The sequence below is a fragment of the Mastomys coucha genome, unplaced genomic scaffold, assembly GCF_008632895.1.
Source record: "Mastomys coucha isolate ucsf_1 unplaced genomic scaffold, UCSF_Mcou_1 pScaffold17, whole genome shotgun sequence".
NCBI lineage: Eukaryota > Metazoa > Chordata > Mammalia > Rodentia > Muridae > Mastomys > Mastomys coucha.
Window position 1 is genome coordinate 31102524 of NW_022196899.1, and position 16046 is coordinate 31118569.

General features: G+C 46.6%; 1 protein-coding gene across 2 annotated transcripts in view; it reads left to right on the top strand.

Annotated features, from left to right (window-relative positions):
• The first annotated feature begins 377 nt into the window (after nt 1-377).
• Fgf2 (fibroblast growth factor 2) overlaps nt 378-16046 on the top strand; it is a 59989-nt gene continuing 44320 nt past the window's right edge. The window contains exon 1 of one of the 2 annotated variants that reach the window (XM_031376664.1): nt 378-901. In XM_031376664.1, coding sequence (XP_031232524.1) covers nt 727-901 — 175 coding nt within the window. In that variant the 5' untranslated portion in view covers nt 378-726. The remainder of the gene's footprint in view (nt 902-16046) is intronic. The other variant, XM_031376663.1, reaches the window with a different exon arrangement.

A 16046-nucleotide genomic window follows, 5' to 3' on the forward strand; every position in this document is an offset into this window, starting at 1 on the left:
AAAGCTACCTAGTTTCAGGTCAGAGGGGCAGAGAATCTGAATTCTATTGGGGTCTACTATCCCCAACCGCAATTAACTGTAATTCTGTGAGACTTGGTTCTTTCCAAGAAACATCTAACAAGTGAGGCAGGGCAAGTGCCAGTTCTGGGCTCTTACGTGTAGAGGACTCAAGCGGTTTTCATCTTCCCACGCTGTCTCGGGCTGGGTGCCCAGAAAGGAAACCCAAGCACCCCATTCCAGGCCTCTGTCTCCCGCACCCTAGCCTTTCACAGCGTGTGTTCTACGGGACTGGAGATTTCCAAAGCCTGACTCGATCCCTCCCCCGTTCAGATCCTTCTGCTGCTTTAGGTGGAAAGCTCGTCTCTGGGTTAAAAGGCAGGAGTAGAGAAAGTTAGAAAGTTGCATTTACGCTTTAGGAGCTGCGTCACCGCAGTCTCCCGGAGAAAACTCGGCCGAGAGGGACAGATTCTTTGCAACTTGGAGGCGCCGGGCGTGGGGAGGAGGCGGTGCGCGGGGCGGGGGCGCGCGGGGCCGGGGTGCAGGCGGGGACGTGGGGTGACGCGGCCCCGGGCCGCTGTACACACAGGGGCTCTCTGGGAGCCCGGCAGGACGCGGACCGGGAGGCTGGCAGCCCGCGGGAGAGCCGCGCTGGGGGGCCGAGGCCGGGGTCGGGGCCGGGGAGCCCCGAGAGCTGCCACAGCGAGGTCCCGGGGCGGCGGAGGGGCCATGGCTGCGGGCGGCATCACCTCGCTCCCCGCACTGCCGGAGGACGGCGGTGCCGCCTTCCCACCGGGCCACTTCAAGGACCCCAAGCGGCTCTATTGCAAGAACGGCGGCTTCTTCCTGCGCATCCATCCTGACGGCCGCGTGGACGGCGTCCGCGAGAAGAGCGACCCACACGGTGAGTCGCCACCTCCCACCTGCGTGCATGGTCTAGATCACACTGCTCCCTCACCCTAGGGGACCATGGGACACTGAGACGCGGCTCCCCTCAGTCCCTAGGCACCGTGGACCCAGGGACACAGGGAAGCAGCTTCATTCCTGTGTCCTCCTCAGGAAGAGGGTGCCTGTCCTGTACCCCCTCCCGCAATTCCAGGTGGGCTGGCTCCTTCGTCTCTGGGCCCTCAGAGACCACCTGCTGCAGCCTGGATGCCAGGATGCTTGAGGCGAGGGATCCACAGCCCTTGGGAGTTGGGGTTGGGGGTAGGTGTGTCTCAACCAGGGCTTGGGAGCTCCTTGGCATCCTGCAGTCACCCAAGGAAATGGAGTCAGGATGAAATGCTTTTCAGCTGAACCCCCTGCCCTTCAACTCTGACTTGGTGACCAGAGGGATGCGGCCCTTCCTCTCACAGCTATCACATTCTCCATCCACCCACTGTCTCCAAGTTATTCCAAAGAGGAAAGCTAAGGGAGCCAAAACAGACAAGAGACTAGCAAACCAACCTGTGACTTCCTCAGTAAAGCAAGGCAGACCTTGTTTCAGTGTGAAATGCAGATCCCTTGACAGCACTGAAGTGGGGGTACCTACCTTGCAGGGGATTGAGGTGAGATAAGCATTCAATACAGCTTGAATTTTTGTAGTTAAAAATATACCCTGTCGTGGATATAGGTTAGGAAACAATACAGTCCTAAATCAGTAGGCTCAACTTTAAGGGCTCCTAGGCATCACCTGCAGCGTTTGCTGTCACAGACGGACCCAGCCTCCTGAGTCAGGGATGAAACACCGCATTTCTCAGTTTCTATTCTTTTTTGTTGTTGTTTTGTTTTTGTTTTTGTTTTTGTTTTTGTTTTGTTTTGTTTTGTTTTCGAGACAGGGTTTCTCTGTGTAGCCCTGGCTGTCCTGGAACTCACTCTGTAGACCAGGCTGGCCTCGAACTCAGAAATCCACCTGCCTCTGCCTCCCAAGTGCTGGGATTAAAGGTGTGCGCCACCACTGTCCCACTCAGTTTCTATTCTTTTCTTTCTTTTTTTTTTAAAGATTTTTATTTTTATTTATTTTATGTGTATGAGTACACTGTAGCCGGACAGATGGCCGTGTGCTATCGTGTGTGTGTGTGTGTGTGTGTGTGTGGCTGCTGTTGAACTCAGGACCTCTGGCTCTGGCCGCTTGCTCCTGCGTAGGCAGCTGTCTTCAGACGCACCAGAAGAGGGCGTCCGATCTCTTTACGGGTGGTTGTGAGCCACCATGTTGTTGCTGGGATCCGGACTCAGGACCTTCAGAAGAGTAGTCAGTGCTCTTACCTGCTGAGCCATCTCGCCAGCCCTCAGTTTCTATTCTTAATGCTTGTCCTGGAAGCACACTTGAAGAGCCACTGGCTACAAAAGGCCCAACTGGGCTAGTTTATGTCTCTAAATATTGGAGGTGAGAGAGATGGCATGAGTGAGCGTGGTGAAAGTATTTATTTTTAAGGGTTCAGGAGATGGGGTCTGACTTTTTTTTCATGAGAGGTGTTCCAGAGTCCTGAGTCTTCCATCTAGGAGCTCTGTCTTTAAAATGGGCACGGAATTCTAGTCACTGTGTAAGAAGCATAAAGACCAGAAGCCCTGCAAACGAAAGGAGCTGCCTTGTGGATGTGACATACGCTTTGATATTTCCTGGGTATATTTAAAGCATAATAGGAAATTTAACTGACATAAAATATAAAAGCTGTACATATTGATGAAATAGAGTGATTTTCAATACACTGTATGATGTTTAAATGGGTTTGAAAATAGCTATCTCATTGCTTACATTTTTACTGCTAAAGCCTTATCTGGATGCTTTTCTCTCCTTTTAAAATGTGGCCTGGTGTTTCCTGCTGTTACTACTGGTACCACTGCTGTATCCTCACAGCGAAACATCTTGTGGATACTTCTTGCTTCTTGAGTCCAGAGCACTAAGAGATTGTGTCTATTATTTGTTTCAGGCCTGCTGTAGTTTAGAAACCTTATCAATGGAAAAGACGTTTGAAAGCTATTATATGAGCTAACACCGTTTCTCTACTCTCCTGTGGAGTAGATGTTAAAAGATGTGTCTTTGTCTCTGAGATTCATCTGCTGTTGGCTCAGCTGCTAGGGCAAGCTGATCCGTGTCCCGAGTGGTTTTGTTCTTTCCTCAAGCACAAGTAGTTTGAAGAGCTTGCTTGTTGCACGACTAGGGGCAGGCTGGGGGCCGAGAAGTACCTTCCAGTCTAGGTTCCGTTTGGAACTTTACTTGATGCTTTTGTTTTTGTGTGCTGCTTTAGTGGTAGAATTATATTTTCTTTGATGCCTTTTGCCTTATAATAAGACAGAGGTGAGTGGGGAATAATTCTGAATTGTATAATATATTGCCACCTATAAAAACAGTTGTGCATTCTTCCCAGATATTAAGTGGGCTTTAATTGTTGTTGTTGTTGTTCTCTTCCTCCTCCTCATTCTCCTCCTCCTCTTCCTCCTCCTTCTTTATGGCAGGGCCTCCCTATGTCGCCCAGGCTGGTTTCAAACTCGAGATTTTCCTGTCTTCTGAGTGCTGGGATTGGAGGTCGTTTGTCACCATGCACAACTTAGTTTGTAATTTTACTTAAAATTTATTTTTCAGCTTTATTTTATTTTATGTGCATGAGTGTTTTGCCTACTTGTATATCTGTGCAGCACCTGCATGCAGTGCCTGTGGAGGTCAGAAAAAGGGCATTGGATTTCCTGGAACTGGAATTAGGATTATTGAGCGCCATCATCATGTGAGTGCTGGGATCTAAACCTCTTTGAGAGGAGCCAGTGCTCTTAACTGCTGAGCTATCTCCCCACCCCACCCCTAGTTTTGTAACTGAGGGATTCTCAGATGGAGTAATTTGGCAACTCCTAGAGACATTGGTAGACATCCTAGCCTGAAAGGGCACTTCCCATACATAGTGAGGATGCTCCTGGTGTTTAATAGGGTACATTCCTGGTCTTTAAAGAGTGACAGTCTTGGGTATTTAGTCGGGGAGTACTCCTGGGAGATGCTCTTGGGTATTTAATGTGGGACTCTCCTGGGTTTTTAGTGGGGAGCATTCCTGGATGTTTATTGGCAGGTACTCCTGTGTGTTTAGTGAGGGTCTGTCTACTCCTGGGTGTCTAGTGAGGGGCTCTCCTGAGCATTTAATGGGGGCAATCTTGGCTGTTTAGTGGGGACACTCCTGGGTCTTCAGTGGGCAGGGGCCCGAAATGTTAAACATCCTTCTGTATTCAGGGCGTGCACCCAACTAAACCATTCTAGAACTGAGAAACTTCCTAACTTCATCATTATCAAAGGCAGGTGCTTGCAGTTAGGAACAGAATAACCAACTCATCCATATCCTTGCTGACCGCCAACTCATCCAGAGGATGCCTTCTTCCTAACCAAAGCACCAGCCTAGATCACTTTTGTGTAGTCTTCTTCCATGGGTATACCCTCATGTACAGCATGCTTTCCTAACATGTGGGAAGTACACTGATGGTCCAGCAGATCACAATAAGGCTGGAGAGCAGAGAAAGTGGCAGTACCACCCCAACTGTACCCTTCCCCAAACAAACTGAGAAATAAGAGGGGTCTCAATCCTCAAGGTGTCCAGTTGACCCCACACTATGTCACCAGGATTTACTCTTTTCTGTTTAGATCTCTTCCAAGGTGCAGAGAGCTCTGAAAGGTGGACACAACCCAACGGTGCCTGTACAGGCTGGTATTGATATCAGTTTGGGAGAAGCTGGAGTCAGGACAGAGAGAGCCAATCTAAGAAAACACCTCCATAAGATAAGGCTGTGGGCCAGTGGGCCTCAACATCCCTGACACTGCAGCCCTTTAACACAGTTCTTCATGTCATGGTGACCCCCAACCATAAAATTATTTTTATTGCTACTTCATAATTGTAGTTTTGTTCCCTTTATGAATCAAACATAAATATTTTTGGAGGTAGAGGTTTGCCAAAAGGGTCACGACCCACAGGTTGAAAACTTTAGGCAGACCTGTAGGGCATTTTCTTAATTAGTGATTGATGGGGGAGAGCCCAGCCCATTGTGGGTGGTGCCATCCTGGGCTAGTGGTTCTGGGTTCTATATGAAAACAGTCTGAGCAAGTCATGAGGAACAAGCCAGTGAGCCACACCCTTCTATGGCTTCAGCATCAGCTTCTGCCTCCAGTCTCCAACCCAGTTTAAGTTTCTGCCTTGCCTCCTAACAATGGGCTGTGATGCGGGATCTGTAAGCCAACCTTTTCCTCCCCCAAGTTGCTTTGGTCATGGTGTTTCATCACAGCAATAGTAACCCTAACTAAGACAGCGGCTGAATGAAATCCTGAGTGCCATGGAGTTCCGGGAAGCATGCTTTGAAGACTCTGGTCTACACAGTGGGTGCTGGGTAGCTATGGAGTTCAGTTCAGCTACAGGAAAATGAGCTAGATGAAGACGAGTATGGAATGTCCTAGAAGGGAGGCCAGAGAGGACAACCAAACACAGGGGCTTCCAGGTTCTCAGTGATGCCCGCCTCCTGGCCGTTCCCCAAGTTCTTTTCACTCAGAGGGGCCTGTTTTCTGAATCTTTTCATTTAAAGGCCTAGGAGATCTTTATTTGACATGGGAGCTGTGATCGAAGCAAGGCACTGCAAGAGGTCACAGTTTGCTCCTCCTGCACATGTGCTGTGCATGCACCTTCCCTTTGGCATCCTTCATTTTGACCTTGGCAAGCCTCCTCTGATATCCCTGGGAATGTGCTTGCTGCATTGAGTGTCTGCTCTATAGCCTTAAGCAGGGAGTCACGTGAAATGTTCCAGGAGAGAGAACATTTTTACCCCAAGCAGCATGTATGGCATGCAGAGGAGGGTGAGATGTGGGCATGCTAGCATTAAATCTATTCCAGATGCTCTTAGTTAGAGGAAATGAAGGTAATTAGAAATGCTGGATCTATCCCGGGCTCCTCCTGACTACTCATTGGTCACAATTCTCTGCTTCCAGGCATCGGGGGACCTGAGATCGGCAGAGATTGATGGCTAGCCCACACCCACAAGGAGTGGGGATGACAGCCAGGTCAGCCTGCCTCCTGCACTCTTTGCCACTCGACGCATTCCACATGGCGCCAAAAATAAAAACACAGATTGTGAAATTCACAGATCTCATTTTGTAGAAGCTCAGAGAAGTAGCCAGTGGCCTGAGTTACCCTCCTGATTCACTCTCCTGACCCAGCTTCTTGCCCACTTAGCTGCTGGCCTGTCAGGCCTGCCCCTACAGCCTCCTTGCCCTCTCCCATCCTGTGGTTGTGGTCCCTCTGGATGCCTGTGGCTAATCTTCCTCAGTTTCTGGACACTGAGGGCCAGATGCTTCAAGGACTCTGTGAACCCATTCTTGCTGATCTATGAGAATTCTGGGCAATGGAGCCTTAGCTTTTCCATCACCCCGTGTAAATGCAGCCATTCATTTAATGGTTGTAGATGCTTTGGCCCTTCCCCTCCTCTGGTCATATCTGGCAAGTCGTTCCTGCCAATTTGCCTTAATAAGCATGGTATTTACTGTGATGCTCTTTGTATGCAGTAAACAAATGAGGTCAGACTCTCAGCTCATTAATCCTGGAAGTCATGTAATCTGTACAGCAATGAAAGGACAATTCATGAGTCACAGATATTACCACACCTTAGGAGTCTTTGAAGATGAGCTTCATGCCAAGTGACATCAGCCTGAAGGAGGCAGTATCCCCTCCTGATGTGCCCTGAGGGCTTTTGTTGGATTTACACAACATCCATTATGTAACCAGATGTTTGACACTATGACAATCTGAGAAATCTCTGATTTATGTAATGTGACATAAACAGACATCATTTTAAAGTTCAGTTTGAGAAGAAAATCTTGTAGATACAATTAACAAACTACAACCAAGCTTACAAGGGAAGGTTCACAATGATGCTGGCAAGGTGCCCTTGGTGTGCTTGGTGGGGGCCTGTAAGGTCTCTTGCTGTGGGAAACTGCCTTCCACTCACAGGAGACACTGACAGTCGGGTGGTAACTACACAAGTTGGGAGTCTTCTCATCTTGTCCCAAGTCCTGTCTGTGTTGGTCTTCCAACAGTCTTCCCAGGCCTCTGCCCTGAAGCGCACATCTGTAAGAAGGTTAGCCACAGAATGAGCACATCTGGGGCACACAGCTTAACCTCATTAGCCTCATTAGCATAGTCTGTCCAAACAAGTCTTTGTGTTGGGTTTTTGTTTGTTTGTTTGTGCGAGCATGTGTGTAAGTGTGTGTGTGTGTGTGTGTTTCTTATTTTTAGCAAAATAATTATGCAGAGAGCCCAGGCCAGTATTGTTGCAACATGCTTGTCAATGAGGATGTCCACAGGAGATTCGCCTCTCACGTACGCTATGTAAAGGTTACGGTGATCTCATGGAAACAGACATCTCACCAAGTGGGGAACTGTTGGTTGGTCAGGCAGAAAAAGCTGCAGGTTTCCACTGGGGAATCCTCTCTCGTGAGAAGGATTCTTGGAGAAAGCCAAGCCACCATGAGGTCCTTCGGCTGTGGCAGTCCAGGAGGATGGCACTGTTAGAGGTCCCAGAAGATCCTGAAGAGTGTGGGAGAAGGGACTAGTGCTGACAGGCGAGTGTGTGATAGGTAAGCCAGAGCCACACAGTGGTCAGTCTCAGAGTCCCCTGGTCCATAGGTTTCAGTTCAGGGGCTTGAGACATTCCAGTGTATATTAGCTTTAGGCTACGAAGGCTCACAGTTTATGGCTAGTTCATTAGTACATCAAAGTCTGTCTTGGGCTTGGCTCATATTGAAGCTGCTTATCCACTTATCTGTGGCCGGCTCCTATCTTAGAAGCATTACATTATTTCAAGTCACACAAAATGGTGTTTGAGTTATTGAAGATGGTTTTACTTATGCTTGTAACAAATTAGAAATAATTCTTATACCATGGGACTCTAGTCAAGCATCACACAGCTAAATTCACTGTGATTTGAGATGTTTGCTTCTTATACCCACCACCAGATCTGCATGATTATCTGCCTATCAAAGTTCTTTTCAATAATTGTGGCTGGGGAGCCTCTACGTTGTGTTCTGTGTGCTTCTGGAACATAGGAGAGGTTGTGAGCAGGTTGTGAGTTCCCCTCTGAGCCACAGACTGTGGCTCTTAGAAGCCAGACTGCACTGTCCGTAACCCCTGTCGGATTATTTTTAGTCTGAAGAAAAGCAGGAACAGTGAGCCAGTATTCGGTGTTTAATTTATGTCTCATCCTAGGAGACCTCTGCGTCTCTTCCTACTCAAGGTGACTTACCCTTTGTAAACTTGGTGCTTGCCCACTCATTCATAGCAACCTGGAGAGAGAGAGCAAAGGGTTATTGATCCTCAGCTGACCTCCTCAGTAAAAGTCCCCAGGTTTTCAGAGTATTGTGGAGATTAAGGAGATGAAGGAAAACAGGTCAAAACCAGGGTTACATTCCAGGTGTAATTGAAGCATTAAAACGGTTACCTTTATTTAATTCATAGTTAATCATATTAATTTATAATACAAGTTTATGATTAAGAATTCAGATTATACCCCCCCCCAAAGGATGGTTTATTTGCTTTAAGAGAAATGTGTATAGAGGACTAATGATCTGGCTGGGCTCTGTGAGTTTACTACTCAGGCCCTGTGATAAGATGCTGGGACTCATGGGAGGATCCCGGACATCTCTGTGAGATGAGTTAACTCAGTACACCCTGAGTGTTTGGGGATGACAGAGTGTTCCCCACGGACATCTGCTCAGCTGAGCCGTATAGGCTGGTGTATGGTCAGACACTTGTTAGAGTTCATTCACGATAATTACATCTAACAATCTTTTGTATTTGGGAAATGTAGGACACCTTGGAGGCTTTTCTTTTTTTAATAAGAAACAATGGGAAAATGAGTCATTTCTCAGGAAAAGTGGACCATATAACTTTGATTAGCAGTTCTGATTTCTTAAAGAGCATTTATCACTTCTGCTTTAGATGTGAAAAAATTACATGCATGTGTGTCTGTCTTGTCACTGCATGATGTGTGTGTGTGTGTGTGTGTGTGTATGGTAACTGCATGCACACTGAGGCCAAAAGAGAGGGAGTCAGGTCTCCGGGAGCTGGAGTCACAGATGTGCTGGGGCTGACCTTTGACCTCTGTAAGAGGAGCAAGCCCTTAGTCACTAAGCTTTCTCTCCAGCCCCAGTGTTTTGTTTTGTTTGAGACAAGAGTCTTACTCTGAAGCACAAGCTGGTCTGGAACCCTTGGTGATCCCCCTGTCTCAGCCCCCAAATGCTAGAATTTACTGTGGTGAGCCACCATGGCCTGCAGCATTTAGGATTTTTTTTTAAAAAAAATGTGCTGTGGGATTCATTTTCCTCAGGGTTCTGAGAGCTATTGAATCTTTCTCAGCAATTCAAACTCCAAAGTCCATTACTTCCTTTGATTTCACCTGATTTCTGTTTTATAAAATGATTTTAAGCTTACCCTGGCCTTAGGATTCTGTACCAACCACTGGAAAATTGTCTTCCAGTTCAGTCATGTGGCCTTTCCCAGCTTGCCACTCTCCTATGACACATGACACTATTGCTTGGCTTTTTGGAAACCTTCGGTTTCATTGTCTACACTAAGGGAGCTCCCGCCCCTGCCCAGCTGATTTCATGCTCTGTGTGTCTGCTCCTTTGCTTTGCTGTTCTCTGCCTCTCTGTCTCTCTGCCTCTCTGTCTCTCTGTCTCTCTGTTTCTCTGTTTCTCTGTCTCTCTGCCTCTCTGCCTTTCTGTCTCTCTGTCTCTCTGACTCTGTCTCTCTGTCTCTCTGACTCTGTCTCTGTCTCTCTGTCTCTCTCTGTCTCTCTGTCTCTCTGTCTCTCTGCCTCTCTGCCTCTCTGCCTCTCTCTCTGTCTCTCTCTCTCTCTTTCTCTCTGTCTCTCTCTCTGTCTCTCTCTCTCTTCTTTCTGTGTACGTTCTAAAATTTCTTCAGCAGGTTCTTTTGTGTCTCTTGTGATCCCGTGCCCCTGTGTTCCCACTGTTCTAAGGACAGGTGCCTGCCATAGCCTCAGTATAACATGTCACTAGCTCAGGATGATCCTTTTCCTACCAAGTTCCCACATCTAGTTAAGCTGCTTTTCTAGAGGCCAGAGACTGAGACCAGCTGCCTTTACCTTTTCCCATGTTCACACTTGGTTCTGTCTCCCAGTCTTTGGGTTTCTGGTTTGCCCTCCTCTTGGCTCCTCCCACTGCTTTCCTGAATTATTAACTAGACCTGTTGGTATTCTTAAATACGGCTGTGTTAGTTTCATTTCTGTGGCTGTGTCAAAATACCTGACAAAAAACAACTTAAGGAGAAAAAGGTTGTCATCTCACAATTACAGGTTAGCAGGGAGATGAAGGTGGCAGGAAACAGTTGAGCAGAGAGAAGTGAAACATGTAAGCTCAGCTTACTTTCCTGACACTGCTACAGTCCGGGACCTAGACCTAGAGGATGGTGGCCCTCAGTTTTAGGTTCAGTCCTCTCACATCAATTGACATAACCAAGGTAGTGATCACAGACACGCCTACAGACCCATCTGATCTGGACAATCCCCACTGAGACTCCCTTCTGTCAATGGAACCTAATCATCACCACCATCAGCATCTTCTGTCTCTGTCAATTGTCCATATCCCCAAGACTGCCGAGCATGATGCCTTGATGTCTCCAACGTGGGAGATCCACCTCTCTATCAACAGATGGATTCTCCTAATACAATTTCAGTTTTCCAAAAACGTTGTCTCCTTAATTTCCCTCAAGCACCCTCCTCCCGTTCTTACTGTTCTCTGGGAAAAATCCAATATAACCCACCTGAGCAGCTCTCTGTGACCTTGTATCTTCCTGAGGAGAGCTTATGGAGTCCACAGTCTTTGACTCTCTTGTCCTACTGTAGAGGCAAACACTTTTATTTATCTGATGGGTTCTGTGTCTGTGTATTGAACTGGCTCTGTGAACACTTTGAGGTAAGGAATGGGTCACAATTTCTTAATCCACCCTCACCCGCAGTAGCCACTCAAAAATGTTCCCTGTGTTAACTGTTCTGCAAGCAAGCTAGCCAGGGCTTTTCACCTGCCTTCCGACCTCCTGGCCATGCCTGTTTCTTACTTCAGCCAGCGTGACCATTCTAGCTGGAACCCCTGTTTCCTTTCCCTCCCAGCCCAGCTCCTATGTATGGTCCACACTCAGTCTGTTCTCTGAGTTGTCCTTACCTTTCCCAGTTGGACTGAGCGGAGAAGGAATTTATAAAACACTGAAGGAATCTAGACACTCGAGGTTCCCTAAATAGCTCCATGTTTTCTCATGTGTTCTGAGAGTCTGAGGTGGAGCTGCTCCTTTGAGGTTCCCTGTGCCTCAGCTGCTGAATTCCGGGTCAGTGTGAGGTGTATGGGAGTTCAACCTACCAGCCTCCCTCCCTCTCTCTTCCCTCCTTCCATTCTCCCCTCTTTTCTTTCTAGCCCTCCCCCTTTCCATCTCATTTTTTTTGCTTTGAGCTAGATGAGCATTCTGCCACCGGACTGTATCTAAGGCCCGGGATGCTAGTAAGCACAATGGCTTGTGAGCTATGTGCCCTGTGAGTTGCCATGGAGCCCCACAGTTCTTCTGTGCAGGTACCTTTCTCACTAGCCCAGGGAAGCCATGTTTCCATAGAAGGCTTTCTCCCCAGCTCTGGAGGAGAGATCACTCTTCCTAGTGGATCTTGAGGCACAGCCCCAGAACTGCTCCCTGGCCTCTCACAGAGGAAGCCAGCAGATCTCTGTGCCCAGTACCAGAATGCTTTGCCATCATCTCACTGAGGAATGCAGACTGGGGTTGGGGGAGGTGGCGCATACTTGACTCGGGCACCTTTATGGCTAAGTGGCAAACCACAGATCACTTCATAAAGGAGGCCTGAGGACTGTGTGGCACCCTTGTTGGTGTCCCTTTTGGCTGTGAGGAAATGGCACAAATAGCTTCACTCGGATTTATGAGCCAGTATTCATCATAACAATCTGCAAAGCTCTTAGAAGGCCGGAGCTTGTGTGACAGAGTGAGTCAGGCTCTTTGTAATGGTATGTCTGCTGGGGAGGGTGGGGGAGAGAGGGGTGAATAACCATCCCTGAATAACCGTCTCCTCTGCCCCCTCTCTAAGCTGAATCATTTTATAAACAGGAAACAATTCATAGGTTTTGTAATGGTCATTATACAAATAGGAACTGGAAGTGCATGGAACAGTGGAGTGATACCTCCATTTCAAGGCTCCTTTTCAAGGGACAGTGATGGGGTGAAGACAAGCTGCACACTTATTAAAATTGTTGGAAAACAAAAATTACTCTGGGGGAAATACTACCTCATAAGCAGGCCTTGTATTGAGTTAGAAATAAATTTCTCTACTATATATAAGTATTATGTATTGCATATAGTATCTTTTGTGGGGGTTGTTTTTTTGAAACGAGGTATCTCTGGCTGTTGTGGGATTCACTCTGTAGACCAGGTTGACCTTGAACTCAGAGATCTGCCTGCCTTTGCCTCTCAAATGCTGGGATTAAAGGTGTGCACTACCATCATCCAGCATATAGAGTAGCTTTAAAATAATACTTGGTATGTGTCTTCTTTCTTCCTTTTTTATTTTTCTATTGTATTTTAATGAAGTTTTAAATATTTCTTATAGCTATTTCTAACCTTGGTCTCACTTAAAGGTGATGTGTCTATGCTTGTGTGTGCATAGGATGCACATGGGTGTGGCTTGGCACGAAAGTGTGTACGTTGGGGAAAGAATTATTTACTAACTGGCTGGTGGAGACTCAAGAGGAAAGGCCCCTTTGTGTTGGACATTCTGGGTCTGGGATGGCATGTCTTTGCATTTTGCATGGTCGGTATTTTTCTGCTGCTTTCCAGCTTAACAGAAATAGATGTTTTAAGATCCTTTGCCTAAGTCATGTTTAACCTTTCCTCTTTATGTAAGGACTCTTAACCTTATTTCTTATTTATTTTATATCAGTTATTCAAAACCTAGAGGCACAGAATTGGAATATAGTTCAAGAGTGATTTGAAAGGCAGTCTTGCATTGGTTGAGTTTACTAATATGTGAAGAAACGAGCTACAGAAGTTGCTGGAATTAAAAGTAACTGCAGAGATACCCTCAGTTGTCAAAGGGCAGGAAAGTGAGGCACGTATTGATTTCTGAAAGGTTGATACAAAAACCATGATGGACTCATGGATCTGCCCAACCTTGTTCAGATAATGGAATTCCTACCCTGAGAGGTAGATTCCCTCCACCCTACAGAAGAGGAAGAGCCAGGTGGTCAGCTTTCACCACTGTTTCTGAGGACCATACATTTACTGAGTACTGAACTAACAAATGAATAAATAAAAAAAATTGAGGGTATGCTCTTTTTCCTCTTTAGAAACAGAATTGTTTAAATCTCAAATACAAACTTATGAATCAAGGATCATTCCTCTTTTTATAGGTAAGAAAAGATTTTTCACTTGAGGCTTTTCAAGCCATGATCTCTGTCTATGAGAACAATTCTCTGTCTAGAATTCTGCATTCTAGAATCTTCCTGTTTAGAGGAAAGGCCCACAGCAGAGTTCCATGTGACAGAAATATGAACAGAAGCTGATTTTGTGGCAGTGAGATACGATTTCTGATTTTGCTTGACATAATGAAAAATGTGTCAGCATTAAGAACATGAGCATTAAGAATCAAGGCTCAGGGGCTGGCGGTGGAAAGCTGCTATCCTGAAGGCCCAAGGGCCACACGATGAAGATACCATGACCTGGGTCATGAAAACATGTTCCAGAAGCAAAGATAGTTTTCTCTGTTGAAGAGAAGTTTGTCAGTTTTTCTCCTGTGTTATCTGAGTTTGTAGGGGTGGATACCTGGGTATACATGTCTCTTTGAATCGGGGCTCTGCTATGCCTAAAGCTAAAGGAAGCCTGCATCTGCCTGCATCTGCCTGCATCTGCCTGCATCTGCCTGCATCTGCCTGCATCTGCCTGCATCTGCCTGCATCTGCCTGCCGAATATTGGGATTAAAGGTGTATGCCACCATTACCTGGCTTATTTTGACCTTTTTTTGTTGTTGTTGTTTTGTTTTGATTTTTTGAGACAGGGTTTCTCTGTGTAGCCCTGGCTATCCTGGAACTCACTCTGTAGACCAGGCTGGCCTCGAACTCAGAAATGTGCCTGCCTCTGCCTCCCAAGTACTGGGATTAAAGGTGTGTGTCACCACGGCGAATTTATTTTGACTTCTTGATCATGGTGTTCCTGCTGTTCCCACTGTTAAATCTTATGTAATATGCTCATGGCTTTTACTCCTCTGCCTTTTACTCCATGGACAAAATTGCTATCTCTAGGCCGATCTCTTATTTTTTTTGAATACGTTTATTAATGATCTAATGCCATGTAATACATTGGAAACACACATTCCCTCTAAATGATATAAAGGATTAAATGGTAGTACTGACTTATTTTTATCTATTGTTATACCAGGGATTGAACTGGGGTTGGGGCATGCATGCAAGGGTGGGTTACCTATTTGCCACTGTGACAAAATGCCTGAGGGAGAAAGGCTTTGTTTTGTGTCTCTGTTTGGGGAAGTATAGCCCACCATAGTGAGGAAGCTTATGGAGGGCATGGCTTGAGGCTTGGGCAGCGAGAAAGCAAAATCCTTTGCTTTCCTGGAGGATGATTGGGAGACAATGGTTAGGTCTAAGTAATTGCTGTAACCGAAGGAGCCCTTATCTCCCACCAACCCACATCTTCTAAAGATGCTTTACCTCCCAGGGCTGCACTACCTCCCACCACAGTGTCACCAGCTACAGACTAAATTATTCAAACACATGAGCCTGTGGGGCATTTGCCATTCAAACCATACTATTCTATCTGTGGCTCGCAGAGGCTCACAGCCATCTCATGTTGCAAATGTCATCATAGTCTCTCTGTTCCAACATCATTTAAAGGCTCAAAGCCCAAAATGAAGGCATACACAAAGAAAGGAAAGACTGAACTCCAGCAAGGTAAAACCCAGCAGAGAGAGCAAGCTGCGCCATCCCTGTGTGCTGTCCAGGACTGCAACAGGTATGGGTGGACCCACCTGTCCTGCTCGGGTGCCCAAAGCATATGTCCTTTCTCTTGGCTATACTTAGTACCTACACCTCTCCTTGGTGGGTGGCCCACATGCCTGGCATCTATTGCATCCTAGACTCTCCACTACTACTAGGCTTCACATGAACAGCTTTACACAGTGGCCTCTTGGGACCACCTTATAGAGAATCTGGTACAGCCTGGCCTCTGTGGCTTTCTGGAACTTTAAGTTTCTATGATCTTATAATTCTTGCATTTTATGTGTCTGCAAAACCTAGTCCCATATGGTTAAGTTCTGCTGCCAGTTCTGTAGCTTGGCCACCTTCACCAGGGCTGTGGTAGTCTCTGCGTGCCTTGTTGGCTGATGGTGAGAGGGAACCTCTACAGCAGCACTAGCTCTTGATGGGGAGAGTCTTACGCACTTTGTCTCAGTGCTGGCTGTACAGTATCTCCTTGCATTAATCTCTTTAGTGGCCGCCTCTGCTTTATCCTCAGTACTTTATCCCCTACTTTAAGTCCAGCCACCCTCTGTGTGCCAAACTCACGTAGTGCCTGTATGTTCTTTCTCACCATAAATCTGGCTAAATGCATTGAGTAATAACCATATCACAGGCTAGACACTACACTGTTGTGAAGCCTTCTTCTCCAAACAATTTAGCCAATCATTTTCTAATTTAGCCTCAGACCTTTTTTAGGATGTGGGCAGAGGCAGCAAGATACTTTGCCAGAATGTAATATAAAGGGCCCGTTTCTAGTAGAACTCTCATCTGAAAGCTCACAAACCTGACTTATGATGTCCATTGGGCATGCAGGTTTTCTCACCCTCATCTGAATGGCCCACAAAGTCTTGCTTTCAAAACTCTGAGGCTTCTCTAATCTACAGCCATATTATTATTCCCATAGCCAGTTCCAGAAGTCCATGCACTACCTGGTTGAGTTTAGCATGGTGAGGACACTTTTCTCTTCTCTTCTCTTCTCTTCTCTTCTCTTCTCTTCTCTTCTCTTCTCTTCTCTTCTCTTCT